The 24,555-nt window shown below is 36.7% G+C and overlaps 2 protein-coding genes across 4 annotated transcripts in view; both read right to left on the reverse strand.

Moving 5' to 3' along the window:
- Positions 1 to 221: 221 nt before the first annotated feature.
- LOC129415523 (zinc transporter ZIP9) lies at positions 222 to 8,344 on the reverse strand. The gene is made up of 7 exons (XM_055169519.2): positions 8,010 to 8,344; positions 7,521 to 7,626; positions 6,202 to 6,375; positions 5,440 to 5,508; positions 2,194 to 2,279; positions 1,854 to 1,988; positions 222 to 1,548 (listed from the first exon to the last, which is right to left on the reverse strand). The coding sequence occupies exons 1-7, from the start codon at positions 8,103 to 8,105 to the stop codon at positions 1,291 to 1,293; spliced, it is 924 nt and encodes a 307-aa protein (XP_055025494.2). The 5' UTR covers positions 8,106 to 8,344; the 3' UTR covers positions 222 to 1,290.
- A 3,686-nt stretch (positions 8,345 to 12,030) lies between these two features.
- The window catches only part of tmem63ba (transmembrane protein 63Ba), a 63,253-nt gene continuing 50,728 nt past the window's right edge, over positions 12,031 to 24,555 (reverse strand). For 2 of the 3 annotated variants that reach the window (XM_055171138.2, XM_055171136.2), the window contains 12 exons: positions 23,581 to 23,714; positions 23,286 to 23,423; positions 21,579 to 21,732; positions 21,355 to 21,461; positions 21,113 to 21,199; positions 18,810 to 18,875; positions 18,532 to 18,694; positions 18,328 to 18,433; positions 16,262 to 16,429; positions 13,811 to 13,926; positions 13,665 to 13,727; positions 12,031 to 13,562 (listed from right to left, as the gene is read on the reverse strand). In XM_055171138.2, coding sequence (XP_055027113.1) covers positions 13,410 to 13,562; positions 13,665 to 13,727; positions 13,811 to 13,926; positions 16,262 to 16,429; positions 18,328 to 18,433; positions 18,532 to 18,694; positions 18,810 to 18,875; positions 21,113 to 21,199; positions 21,355 to 21,461; positions 21,579 to 21,732; positions 23,286 to 23,423; positions 23,581 to 23,714 — 1,455 coding nt within the window. In that variant the 3' untranslated portion in view covers positions 12,031 to 13,409. The remainder of the gene's footprint in view (positions 13,563 to 13,664; positions 13,728 to 13,810; positions 13,927 to 16,261; positions 16,430 to 18,327; positions 18,434 to 18,531; positions 18,695 to 18,809; positions 18,876 to 21,112; positions 21,200 to 21,354; positions 21,462 to 21,578; positions 21,733 to 23,285; positions 23,424 to 23,580; positions 23,715 to 24,555) is intronic. The other variant, XM_055171137.2, reaches the window with a different exon arrangement.

Genomic DNA, 24,555 nt, shown 5'->3' on the forward strand with positions numbered 1-24,555 from the left:
TTTACTAAAAGATGTGTTTATTGTTTAAAGGACTCTGTATTTGTAGTCACGCATTAACCAGGTAAACCAGGCTGCCAAAGCACTCACATGTAAATAAGCTTTGATTTAGAGATACGGTTGGCTGTCTTCCAATCAGACGTTTTGAATAAATATTTCCTGATAACAAACTGAGGTCATAGCTTAATTTCAGAACACAAGAATGCATAAAAAACACACAGAACAGGTTTTTAGGGCACTTATATTTAATTTAAATATAAATTATTATTATTTTTTGCTCCATTTTAATTCAAATGTGTTAAAATTCTCACAATAAACAATGTATTTTAGTCCCCCAGTTTGAAAACCACTGGCCTAATACAAAGACTAGAACATTCTTGGCTTACACAAACATTTAACAAACAAATACGTTTTGCAGCTTCGTGGCAATAAAACTGCAGGACAAACAGATTCTAGATGTTTCCCAGATGTTTTTCTAGGGAATCCAAATGTTGGCAAGTCAAGAATTGATGTCATTCCTAGTAAATCCAAAACATTTCCAAAACAAGTCATCCGGAATTGTCAGGAAACATCGACCAGAAGACACACTTTACCCAGGTGTGCTGCATCTTATGTAAATATTCCTTACTTCACTATTTAGCTTCACTTGTGTAACAGGAAAGCTTTGAACACACACAAACAGATAGAGCACAAAAATACACAAACTGTTTCCACCCCCCTACATCAGGAAGTCCAATACACATAAACACTTCAGTACCCTAAAATACTTCACTGTCAAATTGTACCATAATATCAACACGTTATTTTTGGAACCTTAAATAAATACAATGATAAATGAATAGGGTAACTATTAAAGGGATAGTTCTCCGAAAAATAAAATTCAGTCATTATTTACTTACCCTCATGTTGTTACAAACCGGTATAACTTTCTTTGTTCTGCTGAACACAAAGGAAAATATTTTAAGGAATGTTAGTAACCAAACCGATTAGAAGCCCCATTGAGAACCACAGTAGAAAAAAATACTACTCGAAGTCAATGGGGCTTCTGATCAGACTGGTTTATACAAATTTAAACAGGTTTGTAACAACATGAGAATTATTTTTTTTTGGGTGAACTATCCCTTTAAGTATCATGGTAACCACAGGTCATTTTTGTAAGGGTTTTATTCTGATAAAGTAAAAACAGATCTCTGTCGTCAGCAGATAAAACAAATGTAATAAAAGCAGCCTGAGCAAACATAAAGCATACGTGACCGCTTCTGTTTGTTGTGTTAAATCTAATTGTCAAACTAATCAATCATCCGGCAGGCCCAGAGCCAACAGCACAGGTAATCCAGTCCCCAGTATAAAAGTGAGACTCTCCAGTATTCCCATTCCCCCCTGCTGGTGTCCTCCCGCTACTGCGTGATGGTGTCCATAAGAGGAGCGCTGCTGTCCTCTGCTGCTGATTTCGGGTAAAATATGAACCGTGGCCACATATAAGAAAGTCCCGCCTGAGAAAAGCATCCCGATTCCTGTCACGCTCAGACGGTTCTGAGAAGATCCATTAGTCTGCAAAGAGGAAATATTTATATCATTATATTACTTTTGCTAGCTCAGTAGAGCATTAACACTGCAAAGATTCATGGGTATACAATCTTATGCTGATAAAATATATTATAGTTTGAATGTACTGTAAATCACTTTTGAGAAGTGTGCCAATGTGTATGTAAATGTTTTGGTACATTAAATCATGACTAACATAAGTGCATAAAGTCATACATAAAGGCAGTGTTGCTTAAGCAGATCTCTAAAAGGGCTCGTCACAGGTGTTGCCTGGCAAACTATTGTCTCAGAGGAGAGACAAAGTCTCTTACCGCGCTCAGGATGAAAAAAGTGCTGATCGCAAGCAGTGGCGCAGCGGCAGAAAACACCAGTAAATGCTTCTGGATGGTCTTCCTCTCCATATCAGCGTGCATGAGGAAAGAGACCAAACCAAACGCAGCTGGAGCCTGAACAACAAAGAGAGACACTTTTTAAAATAGTTTTATATATATATGTAACAATCCTGATAATAATCATGATCATGAATCAACAATACTTTAAAAATGGTCCTGAATTTATAATATTTTTTCTCTATTATCTACATGTTTTGACATTCATTTCTATTTCATTTATTTACTCTCGTATTTATTGGTCTTATTGATGAAGTCTCACCTTGTGTAAAATTACAGCAAAAAACACGACCACCTGAACAGAGACCTGTGATGAGACGACAGCCGCTCCCAGAGCAACTCCATCAGCTGAGCAGAGACAGAGATAGAGATAATGTCCCAGACAGCAGACGATTCCGGGCCGGATCTGCACCGGAGTCCAGAGTCGTCTGCTGTCTGGGATGCACCTTCCAAAACACAATGATGTTTCATTTTTGGGTGAGCCGTTTCTTACGTGTTTATCTATTTTAGTTATTCCAATCAAAACAAATATTGATACTACACCATATTACTATGCTGGTATACTTAGCAACAGCCAATAATACATTCTATAGGCAAAATTTAAAAAGAAATATGCCAAAATCATTAGGATATTAAGTAAAGATCATGTTCTATGAATATATTTAGTAAATTTCCTACCCTAAAAATATCCAAAATGTATTTATCATTAGTAATACGTGTTGCTAAGGTAATTTTATCTTTACATTATTTTTGAACTCTCAGATTCCAAATATTGTCCTATCCTTACCATGCATCAATGGAAAGTGTATTTATTTAATTTTTAGATGATGTAAAAATAAAAAATGACCCTTAAGACTGGTTGTGTAGTCCAGTGCTTCCCAATCCTGGTCCTCGAGGCCCTCCTCCCAGAAAGTTTTAACTCATCAGCTTGTTAGGGAGACATCTAAAACTTTCTGTCAGGGGGGCCTCGAGGACCAGGATTGGGAAGCACTGGTGTAGTCCTGGGTTGCATATTACTTTGGTCCAACAATTTTGGAAGGGCATTTTTCTGTTTAAAAAAAATGACTCTTCCATGTTTACCTGAATACAGTACAAGTCATTGACTACGTTAACATGTACACCAATAATGCGATTGAATAAGGACTTAATCACAGTAAGATTGTTACATGACTGGCGCTAACCTCTTCACTAGAGTTTTTATTTTCTGATTATTCGCTAATAATTGCTTATTAATAAATGCTTAATATTCACACATCATTCAGCCCAATGTAGAGCATAAATGATGAACTTACATATACTGTCCAATGTTTTAATTTACTTACGTTAAATAAAAAACACATTCTTATTATGTATGTATTTCAGTATTTGTGCCATGTTGAAAACAGAAATATGATAACAGTGCCTGTAACGGTTTATATGCTGCTTTTGCGTTATGTGAGCTGTTTCTGGATGAAGGCAGAATGCAGAATTCAGGCAAAACTTCCTAAATGTCAAGTTTAAAGAGGACATATCATAAAATCTGACTTTTTTCATGTTTAAGTGGTATAATTGGGTCCCCAGTGCTTTTATCAACCCAGAAAATGTGAAAAAGATCAACCCAGCAATTCAGCCTCGGCAAACCATTCTCTGCAAGCATACGAAAAAATAGGTAACTGAAACCTGGCTCCCCCTGTGATGCCAGAATGAGATAACACCGCCCCCCAATCCGCACCATCCAACCACAGCACTGCCATCCATTGCAGAGATCAGCTCATTTGCATTTAAAAGGACACACCCAAAAATGGCAAATTTTTGCTCACACTTACAAAGCGACAATTTTAACATGATATAAACATGTCACACATGATTTATAACATGTTAAAGATATATTTTACATCTTAAAAAAGTATGTAAAATGTCCCATTTAAAACAAATTCACGCTTAAGGTGCGTGACAAAAACACACACGCACGTTAGTTTAGTGCGGTATAGATGCTATTAAAGTGTTTACATGGCTGCATACTCTGATTAAAAACGGCATGCGCCTCCTGTTTTAATATGATTATATTCGATGCGATTATGAGTTTATGAGATTATGGTTAGACTTCTATAAAATTTCGCCCAAATTTTGCCTTTTTTACCCTAGAAGTCTGGACTGTGTTTGGATAGCTATTAAATGGGACATTTCAGAAGACATTTTTAAGATGTCAAATAAATCTTTGGTGTCTCCAAATGAAGAGTTTCGTTGCAAAACGAGATAACCACCGTTTTTTTAATTGTTCAGAAATCTCGTTTTTAGGTTGTGCATTCCAATTAATTTCAATGCAACTGCAGTTGGTTTGTTTTGATTTAAACCTTCATAACTTAAAAAATACGTCTAAGTAGCACCATAAAACAAAATAATAACATGATAACATAATATTAAACATGTTTTGACAAAAATGTTAAAAAAATGGATTTATCTCGTTTTGCAACGAAACTCTTCAAATTACGTAAGTGAAGTTTTAGCTCAAACTACCATTATAGATAATTTATTATAGCATGATAAAATTGCCACTTTGTAGGTGCGAGCAAATAAAAAAAATCAAATGAGCTGATCTCTGCACCAAATGGCAGTGCCATGGCTGGAAAACTGCAGACCAAGGGGCGGCACTACCCCCTCTGACATCACAAGGGGAGCCAAACTTCAACTACCCATTTCTTCACATGCCTGCAGAGAATGGCTCACCAAAACCAAACCACTGGGCCGATCCCATTCAGACCCTCTAGGTTGACAAAAGCACTGGGGACCCAACCATAGCACTTAAACATGAAAAAATGTCATTATGATAGGTCTTCTCCAAGACATCTTTAAACACAAAATTGCTTTCAGGGTAGTGACATTGGCATGTTGGAACAAAAAATGGCCCTGACCAAACTGCACACAATTCTCTAGATCAGTGGTACTCAAACTGGGGGCCGCGAGATGGTGCCAGGGGGGCCCCAGTTTTATGACATTTTATAAAATACATTCATTTATCATAAATTCTGTGTAATTAAACCTAAAAAAAAAAAGGCTACTAACCAACAGCCCTACTTTGTATAACTTAATATGTTTTGTTTAATTAAAATTTTAGAACAGTTTTTGTCATAAATTTTCTTTGGGGGGGCCGCGAAGGAATGCACCGTACACAAGGGGGGCCGCACGCGGAAAAAGTTTGAGAACCACTGCTCTAGATTATCATTATATGCTGTAGCAGTAATATTTGTGCTCACAGAAATGACTAAAGTAGCCAACCTGTTCACTAGAAGGGGGCATCTTAATAATTGTATGCATATAATGTATATTTTGCTGACACACAGTAAGTAGTACCAGCTTTAGACCGGCTGAACAAAACAGTGAATTATTAAAAGTAGCCATAAAATACCAATCTCAGACACAATGACACCAGTCGTCTGGTTTCAAACAGATTTTGTTATCTGCATATCTGAGTATTATGGGAAGCATACAATGTGTGGAAACATAATAGAGAAAGTGAGAAGTTTGTTACCTGCAGCGTGAATAACTAAACCCAGAGTTGCAGTAACACTGTAGTTACTGGACATGCGTGCTTGAGATTCTGGGAATTCAAATAGAAGAGAAATAATCTCAGGAGAGCATCCCACATCGGCCTGTTTTCCGCACAATTAAACCTCTCTGATTGTAGATGTGTGGAAACCAGTGTAATGTTTTTATTATGCTGTATGATGCCGATATAACACAAATGAAATTACAGTAAATGAGGGACAGAAAATAGTGAAACTAAATAAACATTTGTATATTTATAAATGTACCATTTTGAAGTACATTACAATATGCTATAAGTGTAAACTGTTGTTCTGTGTAACACAACGTGATGTCAGGTTAAAAAATTAATGATTGGTCATTTTATGTCTGTTAGACTTTGGCTTTGTAAATATAAATGTAGGTACAACAAATTCAAAGGAACAGAAAGATTTATTGGCTGATGTAAAAGAATTATCAGACAATGCTGATAAAAACAATAATCCAAATATCGGCTGATATATCAGCCAATGCTATATATATTGGTCTAGCATTACCCTCAAAGTTATAAAAATGCATAAAACAAAAACCTCTTGATTAACATTGAGGTCACGCGACTATAATCTAGTACACTTATGTCTGAAATAAGGCACAGTATTTAGTACTGTAAGTATCATGCTGTAATAATATCTGCACAGAGACCACATCTGAAAGAATTATGTGTATGAATATAGATTTGTGTTTTTGTGATGAATAAAGGAGCGGGTACCGTGGATGGTGCAGTAGCTGGCTATCTGGTCCACCACAAACATGAACACAAAGCCCACGACAAGAGACAATCCTATGAAGACGTGAGGACGAAGGGGTTTCTCTGCGGCCGGAGGAAGTGTTGAATTGGACTCAGAGATATTTTGACTCTGTACCACAGAGGAACAATACCGATCTATTTAACAAAACACATTCATTGTCAAACATAATGATCTCCTAATGTTTAAATAGCAGAAAGGTCCGATTAAAGGTGTATTTCAGTTTGTTGAGAGGGTGTATGAAAAGTAAATACACTGCTGTCTGTTAAGGATGCACCGATATATTGTCCTATAACCGGTTTCAGCAGACAAAAGCATTTTCCCCACTATCTGACATTGTTCAAAAACAGCAAATGATTAGGGCAGATAATATCCTGGCAATCAAAAGGGGCGTAAAATTAATCAGGACTCATACTGTGTGATTGGAGTTTTGTATGCTCTGCACTTCTAAAATTTCATGGCACACCTTAGTTAACTTTAAATTCAAGGACCTTTCAAGGACTTTCAAGGTCCAATATCCTCAAATTCAAGGACTAAATATGGGGACACATTTTAAATGAGAGCAAGGTTACATCGTGTTACCTTTTAAGATACATTGTTACAGTTCCGTTTTGAGGGAAATCGCGCTGCGTCACTGCGGTGACACTTTGGGGACGCCTCCAGGGGTAAGTGCGTCTGAATGTCTATATCAAATTCAACCAATGGTGAGGCTTAACGACAAAAACTGGGTGACGCGGAAGACAGGAAGTATATCGCTATCTGAAATATTGCCAAAGACGGCGTTACAGGGACGCATGAAGTATGGCAAGGGAGACACAGCGGCTCATTCCCTTCTCAGCGAACAACAGTTACATACGTAACCCGAGACGTTTTCATGTGTCAAACACAACTATGCAAAAAAGCATTTTGGTATAAATCAACATTTGCATACAGAAGATATAAGCATTTAAAGCGAACAGTTTAGCACATGAGCTTCAAAAGTCTAAAATTTTATAAATTTTAAAATGATATTATCCTACACTACACAGGGAATAATATGGATTTTTTCCAGAAAACTTCTTGCATAAAATAAATTCAAGCACTTTCAATGACCTGTATCTATGTATGTATATTTTCAAAAACTTCCCAGCTTCCTGGCTCAACTAAGCCAGTTTATTTTATATAACTTCTGGTAAATGAATATAAAGACTCAAACAAAACAAACAGGAAACTCAATGCAATTTAAGGTAGTGCATATAAAATAGCCTAAAAGGGAAGTGGATGAAGATAAACTTTGTATTACCTTTCCATGAGTCTTGCACTAACTCCACCCCCTCCGGGATGATGATTGACAGAGCGGTGCCACATAGAAGCCCCGCCCCTAGTACAGTTATCAGCTGCAGTTTTCGCTGTTAGGGTGAAACTGATGTTTATTTTTGACATTTATCATGGCAATACAATTCTTTAAAATACTTAAATGTCATGTAAAACCAATGATAGCTCTTTAAAAGCACATGCGAAATTTAAAATGACGAACAGCTACGTGTCTGAAGTCAAACTGGTTTGAAAGAAAGTTCAAAAGAACAAAACATAATAAAAACTGCAATGCATGCAATACTTTTTAATAAATACACATATACAAGCTGTATTGCACTGTTACATCTGTATTAAAATCAGTGTTACATTGACTAAATAATAATGAACGTAACAGACTTATCCCGTTGTACATGTGTAAAGATCACAAACACTTATTGAATATAAATAAAAACAAAAACATTGTAAAGTTTCTTACCTCTGATAAACTGATCAATAGTGGAATAATCCCTAGCAATAAACAGCCCAAAAACATCGCTAAAGAAAGGAGAAATACAGCCAGAGCTCCGTCCATGACTCCTTCAGCTCTTCTGTTAAAAACATTCAAGACACCAAAAAACACCAGAAAACACAAAAAAATGACACAAAATCCTCTCTAAAGACTAAGTTAAAGTCATAGTGAAGTTGTCCATGTATTAACACCCTCCATATCACATCGAAACCCGAAACGACACACCTACAGCACTAGAAACAGCATTACATGACACGAATGCTCTGAGGAAAACCGCGTTGGCACGTCCGAATCATTTTTGAGCGAGTCGATTCATTTGAACGATACATATAACAACGAATCACTAGTTAAAAGTCCACCCATACATTTTATATTTCGTATTTTCAGCACTTACTTTAGTAGTAACTTCAATATGAACAAATTATTGAGTGATATTTGAGTGCTTACATAAAGTAATAAAAAAGAATTGGTTTTAAAGAATGATTCATTCGAAGCTGAAATGAGCTTATGGTTCTGCCTGCGTTTTCTTTCACTAAAGACAAATCACAAGACCCAACACAAGACTAGTCAAAGATTACAGTACTCATTGTTTCGTGTTAAAAAAAGAGGGGAAAAACGCAATCATAAAATTACATCATCATGACCGTTATTTGAAGAAAAATTTTTTTTAAACCTCTTCACTGCAAAAATGATTTGTCAAAAAAATCTTAGTATTTTTGTCTTGTTTTCAGTAAAAATATCTAAAAATTCTTAAATTAAGATGTTTTTTCTTGATGAGCAAAACGACCCAAGAAAATAAGTCTAGTTTTTAAACCAAAAATATCACATTTAAGTGATTTTGTGCATAAAACAAGAAAAAAAAAATCTGCCAATGGGGTAAGCAAAAAAAATCTTGAACATTTTCCTTAAACACTAATTTCAAGAAAAATTTGCTTATCCCATTGGCAGATTTTTTGCTTGTTTTATGCACAAAATCACTTAAATTTTATATTTTTGGTCTAAAAACTAGACTTATTTTCTTGGGTTGTTTTGCTAGAAAAAGCATCTTAATTTAAGAATTTTTAGATATTTATTTTCTTGAAAATCATTTTTTTTGTAGTGTATGAGAGGTTGAATATCATTGCAATAATGTAACCCCTGTATTAAATTTGCATTGACAGACCATTCTCATTTAAATATTTTTAATTATTTGGATAGAAAAATAATAATTGTTTAATGGACATTGTAGTAAACTGCAAGAAATGACGTTCTTACTAGGTATTGTTGTCTGTAATATTTAGACAAAAAAAATCTAAAAATCTAATTTAAGTGAGTTGGTGCTTAAAACAAGCAAAAATCTGCCTATTTTAAGAAAATATATATATATAAAATTATAATATATATATATATATATTTTGCAGTGTATAATACTTTGTATTATGCATACTGACCTACATGTTGATGACCAACGTGCCTTAAAGGGACAGTTCACCCAAAAATAAAAATTCTGTCATAAAAAAGATAAAACTAGCTATTATTGTTATTATTCCTGTATTTTGACCTTAATGCCATTAACAAATGCCATAAAAACACCATCTATTGTTTTGTCAGTAAATGTCCATTTTATTTTTTTAAGACATGGAAGAGTTGGATAATGACACTGTACAAAAGATCATTTGGGGGGGGGGTTGAGATACAAAACTATTAAAAACAGCAATCGCAAGCATCATACGATTAGATCTTTCTGACACGGACCAAAGCAAACAGAAAACTCATGAAGGACTGTACATTGTTTTGCTGGCTAAGCTGTACAAATGTAAATACAGTTTAGTGTTTCAAGAGCAGCGCATTGCTTCTATTTACATAAATATTACAGTTTTAACAGCTTCACTCCAGTCCGACAGGCGCATAATTTAACAGATGGAAATAAAACAAATGAAATAAATATAATGGACAATAGTTGTAACAAATGGGTAAAGCATATGCATTAAATAACTTATTATTGCCAGTTCATCATGCGTAAGAAAAGTGTTTCTTCCTTTAAATAGATCCAGAATGCAGTCATATGGAAATCACCAGTCATAGGAGCAATGGATTTTAAGACAATGTTGTCCAGAGCAGATGAATGACAAAATGGCTTTATAGTTTTACATACACCAAGACAATGTTACAGTTTCACATGAAAGTGCATAGCCTACAATGTTCATTGCATTTAAAATTAAAAAGCTTCTCAGTGATCAATCCAGTAGTGCGATTTACATAAATTAATTATAATTTTTTTTAGAAATATCACCTATTTGCTTGCTTCCCAATGTCAGTTTACAAGCTGACAACAGGTTACATACACCTGACAGTTTCAAGTCAACATTTGTTGCAGAAAATGACAGTTTCAACACTGCATTGCTATCCCTGTAAACAATAAATGATAACATGAGAACTACACACAAGAGCTGCTAGCAAAAACCATCAGGCGACGGGGAAATACAATGATTTTATAATTAGTGAACAGGCACGGCCTTCGTCTGCTTGCAGTATGCATTTAGTTTCCCAAACAAACTTTTCCTAAAACAGCGAACTTCACAAACCAGTCAAGAACACATCCAGGTCCCATTCACCCCAAAAATAACATGTATACTTTAATGGTACTATTTGCTGTACTGAATATACTTCATGCTTTAAAAAAAACTGTCCAGACAAAAGAAAAGGTAATGGGAATTAATGTTGGGCTTTTTTAGGAATCAAACTGTCTCAAAAAAATTACGAGACATTTCTTCATTTAATGCAAAAATTATTTAAAGGGATAGTTCACCCAAAAATAAAAATTCTGTCATCATTTTCTCATCCTCATGTTGTTCTAAACCTGTTCACTTCAAAAAATGATTTTCAAGAAAAAAAAATATTTTTGTCTTTTGTTTTCAGCAAAAATATCCCAAAATTCTCAAATTAAAATGATTTTTCTCTTTTATATCCCAAGAAAATAAGTCTAGTTTATAGAACAAAAATATCAAATCTAAGTGATTTTGTGCATAAAACAAGCAAAAAAAATCTGCCAATGGGGTAAGCAAAAAAATCTTGAACATTTTTCTTAAACACTAAATTCAAGAAAAGTTTTTTTTGTTGCTTGTTTTATGCACAAAATCACCCAAATTTGACACTTCTGGTCTAAAAACTAGACTTATTTATCTGTCGTTTTGCTCATCAAGAAAAAGCATCTTAATTTAAGAATTTTTAGATATTTTTACTAAAAACAAGACAAAACTACAAAGATTTTTTTTCTTGAAAATCATTTTTTGCATTGTATGAATTTCTTTTTTTCTGATGAACACAAAAGAAGATATTTTGATAAATGATGGTAAGCACACAGCTGATTGTAACCATTGACTTCCATAGTAGGAAAACAAACACAATGGAATTTCCTACTATGGAAGTCAATGATGGACTATTGGGTGAACTATCCCTTTAAAAGGTATTTACACTGCAAAAAATGATTTCCAAGAAAAAAAAATTCTCAGTGTTTTTTTGTCTTGTTCTCAGTAAAAACATCCAAAAATTCACAAATCAAGATGCTCCTTCTTGATGAGCAAAACGACCCAAGAAAATAAGTCTGGTCTCTAGACCAAAAAAATCCAATCTAAGTGATTTTGTGCATAAAACAAGCAAAAAAATCTGCCAATGGGGTAAGCAAAAAAAAATCTTGAACATTTTTCTTAAACACTAAATTCAAGAAAAATTTGTTTTTTTTTGTTTTATACACAAAATCACTTAAACTTGATATTTTTGGTCTAAAAACCAGACCCATTTCTCCGGGTCGTTTTGCTCATCAAGAAAAAGCATCTTAATTTAAGTATTTGTAGATATTTTTACTGAAAACAAGACAAAAACACCAAGAATTTTTTTCTTGAAAATCATTTTTTGCAGTGTAGAAAGAAACATTGTTTTCACAGTAAAAGGACATTTAGTGCAAACAAAAATGAAATAAAAACTCTCCATTAACAGTTACGTTTGGGTCGATGTGCATGTTTTGCATTATTTTTGTCTGTTTCAACCCCTAAAATAAATGAAGCATAAACCCTGTTAAACTCAATCAAACTGCGAACAGTTGAAGAGCTAGTGAAAAGAGAGTAAACGCACACAGGTTATCATTCAAATAAACAATATCTCATTCCAGTTTTAAGGATGTTAAGAGATTTGAATCTAGTCATGCACATTTTACATTTGTGTTTCTATAAAGTAAAATGCGTTACGTGATCAAATACGGTTGTTAGTGTTAATAAAATAAAACTCCTGATTAGAAAAGGCTGTTATTTATTGTCCATGCATAAAAAAGAAAAACATACTCCCACCCATGTCCAAAAAAATAATTTGCTATGCATTTTGCTACAGTATCACCATCTAAAGCATCCCATATTAAAGTAACACATTTCGAACCGGACCGTATGATGCCTGATTGAGAAAGTAGAGGCATATCTAACACGCAACGCAACAATGCAGCACTAATGCAGAGGTTTACATTTCTCAACACTGAAGGCGCAGAAGAGTTCAGAAGCGGTTGATCTTGCGGTTTGGCCAGTGTAAGATGGAGTGCTTTTAACAGCGAGATGTCTATGTTTACGGCTTTCTACGTGATTCGTTTCGTCAGCAGGCTGGAGCGAGTTTTCAGTGTTATTTAACATTTACTGACACGAAGGGGAACTTGAGATGACCTTCATGTCGCGTACAGTCACTTTAGTGGAGATGCACGGAAAGTTGCATAAATTTGTTCATCCTAAATATATTGCGCTATAGTGAAACTTCAGATGGGCCAAAGTAAACGGTGTTCCCTACTCAAAACTCAAAAGAATACTTACAACGTCATTTAAATGGTTTGGACGATTCAGATTGGTCAAATATGTTTGTATAATATGTAGGATATTGTTTATGACCAACTATAAATGAATTAATACCGAATTTTGGTGCTTAACTGAAGCCCATCTAAAATAGCACTATTAATAGTTTTTAGTTCATCACAACATAGACATATTTAAACCAATAAAGTGTAAATTCTCAGTAATCATTCATTTTTAGCTTACTTATTAGACATTGAGAGCTTGTAACGGTACCATTATTAAGCGTTATGAAACTGACAAACCAATTTCTGATAGAGATGATGAGAATGTGACGGATTGCGTGACTGAAAGTCATATTTCCAGAGTCACTCCACATTCTGGAGAAATGGCCATCCTGCCCCCAAGCCCCATCGATATAGGAGTGTATCAGCTGTGATGGATTCACACTTACACACACACAAACACACACACACATTCAGCACAGAGAGATGTTATGGATCTCTGTTCGGTGGGCTTGGAGACCAGCTCGCTTCACCACGTTCGGCACACGGTGCGCCCCGGGTCACTGGCGCACCTCGTTCTCAAGAAGGCTGTCTTCTCCTGACTGGAAGTAGACCTCGTTTCCCGCTTCCTCGTCCTGCGAGGAGCCCTGCCCCTCGTCGCTGCCCGTCTCGTCCGAGTTTGGATCTTGCAGCACTTGGGCGACGTACGTCTGCTGAGGAATATAAAAACAGCGTTAAGATTAAAGGTTCAAACAGCTACAGAGATGAAAACATTTTCTTTTCTTATATTGCGTGTGATGATCGTAAACACTTACTGCAGACTTGACAGGTGGAGATGAGTCTGGGGGGCGCCCATTGTCCACGCCGTCCAAATCAATCTGTGAAGAATATCAGAGAAAAATAAGGATTTTGAAAAGCGCTGTGAAATCCAAATCCTGAGGTGCAAGGGGGCGTTTCTGACCTTGTAATTGTGAGCACTGAGGTATTTGAAGTGACCGAAGACGACGTGAGAAAGGCAAATGATGATGGTGATGACCAGAACTACGAAGGTGAACACTGATGTCGGAGCAGAAAAACCTGGTGTAATGTTTAAAAGATCGAAAAGAGAAAAACTTTAGCATATTATGATAGAGAATAACAAAGCTAACTCTTGTTTACAATCTACCCAAGAGAACATCATAAACATAAAATCAGTGGTGGCTGGTGACTTCTTTTTTCGAGGGCGCTCGCTGTGAAGTTCGTCACAACATGTACGTAGCCCGTCATGTGTGTGGTTACTTTTTTCAAAATATGTTTTCTGCGCTACGAGAGATCCTGTGTGCATCACGTGTTTTGTCAAAATAAGTGCTTGCTGCAGATGCGTCTGTTTGCCAGATACTCACATAATCTCATGTGTAATCAAAGTTTACCTTTAAGGGAGTGTCTTGCGTGTATTTTGTGAACGTGAGCAACACTGCAAAAAAATTTTTTCAAGAAATTTTTTTTTTGTATTTCTGTCTTGTTTTCAGTAAAAATATAAAAAAATTCTTAAATTAAGATGCTTTTTCTTGATGAGCAAAACGACCCAAGAAAATAAGTCTAGTTTTTTTGACCAAAAATATCAAATGTAAGTGATTTTGTGCATAAAACAAGGAAAAAAAATATTTCTTAAACACTTTTTTGACGCGTGTGCAGCAGGCACTTATTTTGACAAAACACGTGATACACATTGTTCACATGACGCAACAAACACATATTTTGAAAACACAAGCAACACACGACACCCGAACACTTATTTTGAATTTGTGCCCCTCGTCACGAGCCACCACTGCATAATTTTTTCGAAAATGCTCAGTATAAAAGACAATGGGTCTCATTTACTAATAATTGCTTACATTTTTTATATTTATACGCACATTTGAACTTTTGCACATTCATTTGTTCTTATACTTTTTTGGAGTTTGCAGTGTTCTACATGAGCGTGCACAAGGTTGGTGCATAAAACACGCCCAAAACAGCTTCATATAAAGGCTTTGAGCAGAAAATAGAGCAGTTTGTCAAATAAGCAAAAGAGCCCAGAAAGTAATCCATGATCATATTTATTAACTGTAAAGTTCCCTTTTGCTTTGCATTTTTTATTTGGTAGGTTTTGCTGTCTCTGGAGGAAGCCAGTGCTTATGACATTTAATTAATATGACAGGGACGCGCATCTGTATCTAAAACAAAACAGACAGGAAATCAAGTGATTGACGTTTGGACATCTCATTACATTTACATGACGTTTACATTAGGCATTAGATGCTTTCATATAGAGATTTAAAAAGTGAGGAAGGAAAGCGTGAAGATTTGTCATTACGTGCATCTTCTATAATAAAAAGGCTATAATAAATCAGGGTTCCCACACCTTAGTTAACTTCAAATTCAAGGACCTTTCAAGGACTTTCCATGTCCAATACCCTCAAATTCAAGGACTAAATGTGGGGACCCATTTCAAGTGAGAGCAAGGTTACATCGAGTTACCTTTTAAGATACATTGTTCAAACAAATTCAACCAATGGTGAGGCTTAACGACAAAGACAGGGTGACGCAGGAGCCAGGAAGTATATCGCTATCTAAAATTTTGCCAAAGACGGCGTTACAGGGACGCAGAAAGTATGGCAAGGGAGACACAGCGTCTCGTTCCCTTCTCAGGGAAAAACAGTTACATACGTAACCCGAGATGTTTTCACAACTATGCAAAAAAGCATTTTGGTATAAATCAACATTCACATACAGAAGATATAAACATTTAAAGCGAACAGTTTAGCACGTGTGCTTAAAAGTAGAATTTTTATGATACTATCCTACACTACACTACAGATAATAATATGGATTTTTTCCAGAAAACGTCTTGCATAAAATAGAATCAAGCACTTTCAATGACCTGTATCTATGTATGTATATTTTCAAAAATTTCCCAGGGCCTTGAATTGTTTCCCCCAGATTTACAATCTTTCAAGGACACGTGCGAACTCTGAATAATGTATAGTATAATGTATATAATAATAATATAGATCATGTATATTAATATATAATACAGAAAATATTATAATATAAAATATAATCATGTACATTTTATACATCAACATTCTTATAAAAATAATAATTATAGCCTAGTATTTGATTATAGGATAGCCTATGTGATTATTGCGTACGAGTGGTTTTAGGCTTTCTTGAATTTTTGCGTACATGAAAGTTTTTGTTGAATCACGTTTTTTTTTGTGAAAACATCCGTACAAACATCTCATGCACAAATTGTGCGTACACATGCTTAATGAATGAGACCCATTGTTTTTTCCACTAACAGTGTTGTGTTTAGTATTGGGCAAAAAAGCTGTCTATGTAGCCAGCTTGCTATGGTTTGCTATACATTCACTGTTTGGTGTTGCCTTACCTGCACGGAAAGTAGAAAAGAAGAGCAACCAGAACAGGCAGAGGATGGGCGCGGCCACCACCTGGTTCACAGCTCCGGAGTGGATTTTCTTATCCAGTTTAGCAGGCAGGTACGCATAATACATGTTATACCTGTCCACCAAGTGCTTCAGTAGCATGTACATAAGACCTGCACACAACATTAAGACAACTCGGTTTCAGTTTTAAGAGCACTTATGTAGTAGGATTATCACACATTTTTTTATAACTTTGAGGCAGGTTTAGATTGTTCCAGGACCAAGCCTAAGTTATACTTGGACATTTAAAGGCGGAGTGCACAATGTTTGAAAGCCACCTAAACAAATACGCCCCTACCCCAATAGAATCTGGACCTTCTTTTGATAAAACCACCCTACAGATACGCAACCCAGGCAATGAAGACACACCCCTTACTGCTGATTGGCTACAAGTGTGTTTTGGTAGTCGGCCCAACTCCCTTTTCCAAAGCGTTTTTCAGAAATTGTGCACTCCGCCTTTAAGTAGTTTATACAAACATACCTTACAAAAAACAATACTAGTGTGGAACTTTAGACAAAACAATGTGACTGATGTATGTTAAGATATGTCAGTGCAAAATGTTTTTAAAATAAGGCAGCTCAAACATGCATTTTAGTCTGGGACAAGTAAAGGTGTTTGAACATATATCAGCGTGATAACAACTACCTTAAAGGACCAAAAGTATCTTTCGGAAAATTTTATTGGAAGTGTAATTTATTCTTTATTTTGACAAGAGTTCCGTTCATTTGCATGGAGAGAGCGGGGTTTATGACTTGTACTGCAGACAGCAACCAGGGTGCGATCAAAGAGCCAGCAGCATCACTTTTCAAGATGTACGCTCATCGGCCACTTTATTATGTACACCTTACTAGTACCGGCTTGGACCCCCGTTTGGCTTCAGAACTGCCTTAATCCTTCGTGGCACAGATTCAACAAGGTACTGGAAACATTCCTCAGAGATTTTGGTCCATATTGACATGATAACATCACGCAAAATTGCTGCAGATTTGTCGGCTGCACATCCTTGGCACGAAGCTCCTGTTCCACCACATCCCAAAAATGTTCCATTGGGTTGAGATCTGGTGACTGTGGAGGCCATTTGAGTACAGTGAACACATTCTCATATTCAAGAAACCAGTCTGAGATGATTTGCGCTTTATGACATGGCACGTTATCCTGCTGGAAGTAGCCATCAGAGGATGACGCCAAATTCTGACTCTACCATCTGAATGTCGCAGCAGAAATCAAGATTCATGAGACCAGGCAACGTTTTTCCAATTTTCTATTGTCCAATTTTGGTGAGCTTGTGTGAATTGTAGCCTTAGTTTCCTGTTTTAAGCTGTCAGGAGTGGCATACGGTGTGGTCTTCTGCTGCTGTAGCCCATCTGCCTCACGGTTCGACGTGTTGTGCGTTCAGAGATGCTCTTCTGTATATCTCGGTTGTAACGAGTGGTTATTTGAGTTACTGTTGCCTTTCTATCAGCTCGAACCAGATTGGCCATCCTTCTCTGACCTTTGGCATCAACAAGGCAACAGAACTGCCACTCACTGGATATTTTCTTTTTTTTTGGACCATTCTCTGTAAACCCTTGAGATGGTTGTGTGAGAAAATCCCAGTAGATCTGCAGTTTCTGAAATACTCAGACCAGCCCGTCTGGCACCAACAACCATGCCACTTCCAAAGTCACTTAAATCACCTTTCTTCCCCATTCTGACGCTCGGTTTGAACTGCAGCAGATCCTCTTGACCATGTCTACATGCCTAAATGCATTGAGTTGGTGCCATGTGATTGGCTGATTAGAAATTTGCATTAACGCGCAATGGGACAGGTGTACCCAATAAAGTGGTGTATCCTAATGACGAATGCATGGTCGGATCAAGAAAGTACAATGCGAGTGCAATCTTGTGGGAATAATCGTGCTCGGGCACAGTTCGGTCTAGTATTATGTGAGCACGCCCTTACTGAAATTGGGCTCTCACGCTAATTTTCCCATGTTTAGTAAATCTGACTGTGAAACTTTTTAAACTCACCAAATGGCACAATAATGGGGCAGGTGATGCTGTAGGTCATGACCACAGTGAAAACATTCATCATCCAGGCATAAGCGGCACCAAACTGGAACTCATAGGCTTGATGCTAAAACACAGACCACAAACACATGTTGATCAAACAATACACAAATAACAACCATTGATATGAACATGGTAAATGATCCTGTAATGCACAATACAGACCTTTTTAACGTTGCGTCTCTCGGCAGCCGAGCGCGCCAGGCACAGACGGATCATGTACATCAGGAAATAAGGAATTCGTAACAGGTCCATGGCGTTACCGATAAATGCAGACGCAATAACATAGTTCACAAAGAAAGCTCCATTATCCGGCAAAAACACGCACCTGACAGACAAACAGAAACAGACATTTTCAGCATTCATATCAAAATCTTGATTTTATAACCTATAGTATTTCATAACTAATAATAATTGGGTTCAATAATATCTCATGGACATACTCAAATCGTATTCTTGCCTCATCCAGGAATTTCTTGTCAAAAAGCCAGCGAAAGAAAAGATCAAGACTGTAAGGAAAATGAATGGGAAAACATCAGTAAACAGCTCATTCCAGCATAGCTAACAAAGTCTGTTAAAAATAGTTTAATTGTTACTCATTGTAATATTAAATATGTAAATATTTCGTTGCTGCCTGATGAAACTCATGTATGTCCAAAACGGTTACTTTTCAGGAAGTGAAAAAAACACCGTATTTCAAAAGCAGTTGAATGTAGCGTTGTCATACTTGGTACGGCATCTTTACATGTAACCATATTCTTGCCAGTGTAATGATAAAATCCACATTTAACCAAAATTGAGTTTAAATGGAAATACATGCATATTTTACAGTAACGGTGGTCGATACGCGTTCTTCCGATCATTAATTAGAATGGCAGAGTCACGTTTCATATTGACAGATGAATACGCTCAGTTTATTAAATAGTAGGGGTGTAACGATACGCAAAAATCACGGTTCGGTGCGAACCCCGGTTTTGAAGCCACGGTTCGGTTCATTTTCGGTACAGTAAGTGAGAAATGCAAACATTAAACTGCAGGTTGTTTATTACTTTAAACTTTTTTTTACAATTTGTTTACACTTTTTTAAACACTTTATTAAAATATAACAGATAAAATATATATAAAATGAAAAAATAATAAATAAAATACTACTGCAAAGTTCTTTTTTACATTATTTTATAACAGAAGGTAACTCTTATCTTAACCTTCTCTTAAACTTTTTCTACTAAAACCTTGAACTAACAAATTCAATTCCTGAATACATTTATGAACTATTAGCCTACATTTTTGCCACTAAAAATTTTCTGTTTTGATTTATTTTGGATTGTTTACCTCACAGTATTGAATTGGCTATGTACCATCTCTGTATAAAAATAATATTACTGCTCTATGTGTAACTGCATAGCAAGCAACATGATGATATACTTATTATACACTCATTTTGAGATTAGTGAGCTGCATACATAGCCATCTTTGATCTTTTGCACGTTTCTCCTAATCTTTGCTTGTGTCATCAATGTAAGCTGTGACTTTACTAACGAACCCCTCCGCAGCTGAGTAACAGCTGAGTAAGTCCGGGTTACAGCTCTTCTCTGTCCCGACCAGCTGATCGCATTGTGACAATGATATGATTGACGTGAGGTGCAGATGAAAAATCTGATCACGCATTCCTTATTCTTGCTGTGACAGAAAGCGCGTCTCATGAATGCGTAGCAACGAAAGACGTGCATCCTCTCACGCACTTTTGAAAGAACAAAGCAGCGCGTTGACACGCGTTTAACATGCGCTTTTAGATACGACACGTCAACGTTTACATCAATAATCAAACGGATATACAACTAAGTAAATAAAAATCTTTCTGCGGGCCGAAATATGTTATATGTTTGACAGAAGACTTGCGCCACTTAATATGTTCGTGCGGAAACGCACGTATTATGTTCCGCACAGGCGCACACAAAATGCATTCGGCCTTTCGGTGCACGTGCCGAAAGCCCTGAACCGAAACGGTCCGGTTCGAATACACGTACCGTTACACCCCTATTAAATAGCCTACGTCTTAGTTTATTAAATACGCTCAGTTTATTTAATATTAATTATAAATTTATTAAATGTCTCTTGCAAACTATGAAGGGACAATGAATCAATACACTGACATGGTAATGCTAGACAGATACTTTGTTTGCACAGTCCTACCGTAATTTTGTCACTCCTAGACGTACGTCTGGCGTCAGGGGGGAAACGTTTACCTCGATGAAGGAAAGTCATTTTTGTCTCACCAGGCTATGTTTATTCGGCTATCCAGTGCTGAGCTTCAACGAAACTTCACGAGACCGGCGAGATGCTTCCACAGGGTGGGAGATACGTGGCGTGATTGACAGCTTTGACACCAAATCGATATACGTGAAAATCAGATGTCATGATTTCACAACTTTTCATTGGCCATTTAGATATGTGAAGCATACTGTATATGGAAATTAAACTGGACATTCAATCGGTCGAAAAATCTCAAAATCGGCAAAATGGACATACGTGGTTTTCATTGGACAGTGACGATTTGCATATTATCACAAAACTGCCAAGGACTTTTGTGGATACAGACCTTTAGCAAAAAGTGAAACTTACACTTCATACATTCATACAAAATACACACTACTTGTACACCCCCTAAATAAAATCTGAGAAATTGTTTAAACCTAAAATCGTACTATGTATGTCTCTATGTAAGCCAGGGGGTGTGAAAATATACCTGCTGAGTCCCAGAGATGGTAACAGAAGAACCATGAAGATGAGGAAGGTGTAGCATTTGTGCATCGTGGTTCTGTTTTCTCCAGATCTGACAAAGAAAGATTACACACATCGAGCATGAGACCATCATAAAAACATCACAAGATTGTAACAGATAAAATAGTACAAACTTTTTATTTTTTATAATTTCACTATCATCTCTTTTCATTTTTGTAAATAAAGCAATCGATGCGTTATTTCTACCGTGTCCAGTGAGCTTCGAAGAAGGCGGAGTAGTAGACGATGGTTGGGAGAAGCGCCGAAAAGCACCACAACAGCAACGTGGGGAAGAACTGGGTGATGATCGGGTTCTAATGAAGCAGAGATGGGGGGGCGGAGCAAAGACTTATGAGTGACAGGTTCATAACTAGACAGACACGCTACATTCAACTGTCACATCTTAAAATTAAGTTTAATAAAGCGCTTACATTCAGATACTCCACTGGTTTGGTGACATTGAACTTGTCCATGGTGGAGATGATGATGGCCGGGGTGGTGAGGAAGAAGAGGAGGAGGAAGAGAAAGCAGTTGATGACAAAGCAGCGAACCCACCAGTTCAAGCCGGCAATAGACAGATGCTCCCTGTGGATTAGAGGCGTGTCAGTTTGTACAGAGTTCCCACACCTTAGTTAACTTCAAATTCAAGGACCTTTCAAGGACTTTCCAGGTCCAATACCCTCAAATTCAAGGACTAAATGTGGGGACACATTTCAAGTGAGAGCAAGGTTACATCGTGTTACCTTTTAAGATACATTGTTACAGTTCCCTTTCGAGGGAACTCGCGCTGCGTCACTGTGGTGAACTGTGGGGACGCCTCCAGGAGTAAGTGTGTCTGAATGTGTATATCAAATTCAACCAATGGTGAGGCTTAACGATAAAGACAGGGTGACGCGGGAGCAAGGAATATATCGCTATCTAAAATATTGCTAAAGACAGCATTACAGAGACGCAGGAAGTATGGCGAGGGAGACGCAGCGTCTCATTCTCTTCTCAGGGAACAACAGTAACATACATAACCTGAGACGTTTTCATGTGTCAAACACAACTATGCAAAAAAGCATTTTGGTATCAAAATTCCCATACAGAAGATATAAGCATTTAAAGTAAACAGTTTAGCATGTGTGCTTAAAAAGTCTAGAATTTTTATGATATAATCCTACACTACACAGGGAATATGGATTTTTTTCCAGAATTTTTTTTGCATAAAATAGATTCAAGCACTTTCAATGACCTGTATCTATGTTTGTAAATTTTTAAAAACTTCACAGGGCCTTGAATTGTTTCCCCCAGATTCACAAACTTTTAAGGATTTCAAGGACCTGTGGGAACCCTGGTTATATTTACATAATTTACTAGTTAAAGGTGCAGTGTGTAATTTTTAGAAGGATCTCTTGAAAGAAATGCAAAATAATATACAAAACTATATTATCAGGGGTGTATAAAGACCTTGTATAATAAACCGTTATGTTTTTATCTACATACACCGAGGGTCCCCTTACATGGAGGTCGCCATTTTGTGCAACCATGTTTTTACAGAAGCCCTTAACGGACAAACGTTTGTACTAAGTTGTCTCCAACGATGAAATGTTTGTCCGGTGGTGGCTATCGTAGCTTCTTTATGCGTTTTAAAAGCGAGGGATGGGCAGTGGGCTGAGCCGCTGGTTGCAATTTGCAACTTTACCACTAGATGCCGCTAAAATTTACACACTGCACTTTTAAACACATCTCTAAAATGTCTAGCTATTAAAGTCAAGCAAAAAAAGTAAAGTTCTGTTTGTGCTAGCATATGTATACCCATATAAACAAATATTAAAGGCGGAGTCCACGATGTTTGAAAGCAAATGTTGATATTTGAAATCACCTAAACAAACACGCCCCTACCCCAATCGAATCTGGATCTTCGGTTGATAGACCCGCCCCACACATACGCAACCCGGCAAGGATCTCGGTTAGTAGACACGCTCCTTACTGCTGATTGGCTATAAGTGTGTTTTGGTAGTCGGCCCGTCTCCTTTTCCAAAGCGTTTTTCAAACATCGTGGACTCCGTCTTTAATATGTAATTCAGCCTCACGTATTAATACGAATTTTGTCTGATTGACTATGAAGGTTTTGTTGAGGATGTATGGTGTGTTACCAGTAGACGTTCTGTGGATCTGGAGCGTATGTGACTGTCCAGTTATAAGTGTTTAAGATACAGCTGAAAGGAGACGACTTTGGCTCGCGCCGACAGTGACAGCCGTGACATTTGCACGCATTAAAGTCCTTCAGGATGCTGGGAAGAGGAACACACACAGATATTACTGAATATATGTATGAACAATAGTAATATGGAACTGAAAGGTACTTCAGACTATCATGTCTATGAAACAATTCATGGGAATATTTCAGTACTTTTTTGGCAAGAGTTACAAACAAACTGTTGGACGTACAGTGCTGTCATGGCCTCATTCTGGAAGGTTACGAAAGCCATGCCCAGCGGTTTAGTGTTGACCTTTTCTCTCTCTTTTCTGTATTCATCCTTTAGTTTGGACTCTAGTTTAGTGTAGTAGTTCACAGCCTCTTCCTGTTAAGACATTGAGAATGTGCATTTTATTTAAAGACACAATGAAATCAAAACTGGAATGTGTGTTTTAGTCCCCGTGTGTGTTAGCAACATGCTCGTGTAAAAGATGAAAAAAAACATGTGATGTATGCATTCAGAATGTACAGGAAAATTAACCAAAATATTGATGGCTCATTAAACAACAAACCATTTATATGATGCGCTATATGCAATACAAAATGCACACACAGAGTTATTTCTTTCATCAGATGAAATTCAGCAATACAGTAACTGTCCAGCAGGGGGAAGTGTTACTGAAAAAAGGGGCCCGACAAATGAGAAGTTGGTTTATTGAATAAGCTGTTGAATAAATGTTGGTGACATTGTATCATATTCTTCACACCAGCAGACAGAATAATAATCCCAAAGTATACTTAAGTACATGAAGTAATCCATGTTACTGAAAGATTAGCACATTTATAAGGATTTAAAGAAAAAGAAAAATTCTGATATTATTTACTCACCCTTGTGTATTAGTTTCTTTGTTCTGCTGAACACAAAGGAAGATATTTTGAGCAATGTTTGTAACCAAAGCGTTTTTGAGCACCATTGACTTCCATAGTAGTATTTTTTCCTACTATGGAAGTCAATGGTGCTTCCGTTTCCTGCTTCATTACAAATACCTTTGTGTTCAGCAGAACAAAGAAATTGATGCAGGTTTGTAACGACATGGGGGTGAGTACATGATGACAGAATTTTAATTTTTGGGTGAATTATCCCTTTAAGGACCATTCATAAATAAAACACCAATAGATAAGATGATAAATTACACAAGCTAGATTCACTGTTTAGAGATACACGA

The sequence above is a fragment of the Misgurnus anguillicaudatus genome, chromosome 11, assembly GCF_027580225.2.
Source record: "Misgurnus anguillicaudatus chromosome 11, ASM2758022v2, whole genome shotgun sequence".
Classification (NCBI taxonomy): domain Eukaryota; kingdom Metazoa; phylum Chordata; class Actinopteri; order Cypriniformes; family Cobitidae; genus Misgurnus; species Misgurnus anguillicaudatus.

What these genes read in the sequence shown, in the direction of transcription:
- LOC129415523 (XM_055169519.2), bottom strand. Translation starts at nt 8,105, where the DNA reads ATGGACGGAGCTCTGGCTGTATTTCTCCTTTCTTTAGCGATGTTTTTG. An exon ending in TTGCTGTAATTTTACACAAG is followed by an intron (nt 1,989 to 2,193) that starts GTGAGACTTCAT and finishes TTTGTTGTTCAG; the next exon opens with GCTCCAGCTGCGTTTGGTTT. An exon ending in CTTTTTTCATCCTGAGCGCG is followed by an intron (nt 1,549 to 1,853) that starts GTAAGAGACTTT and finishes TCCTCTTTGCAG; the next exon opens with ACTAATGGATCTTCTCAGAA.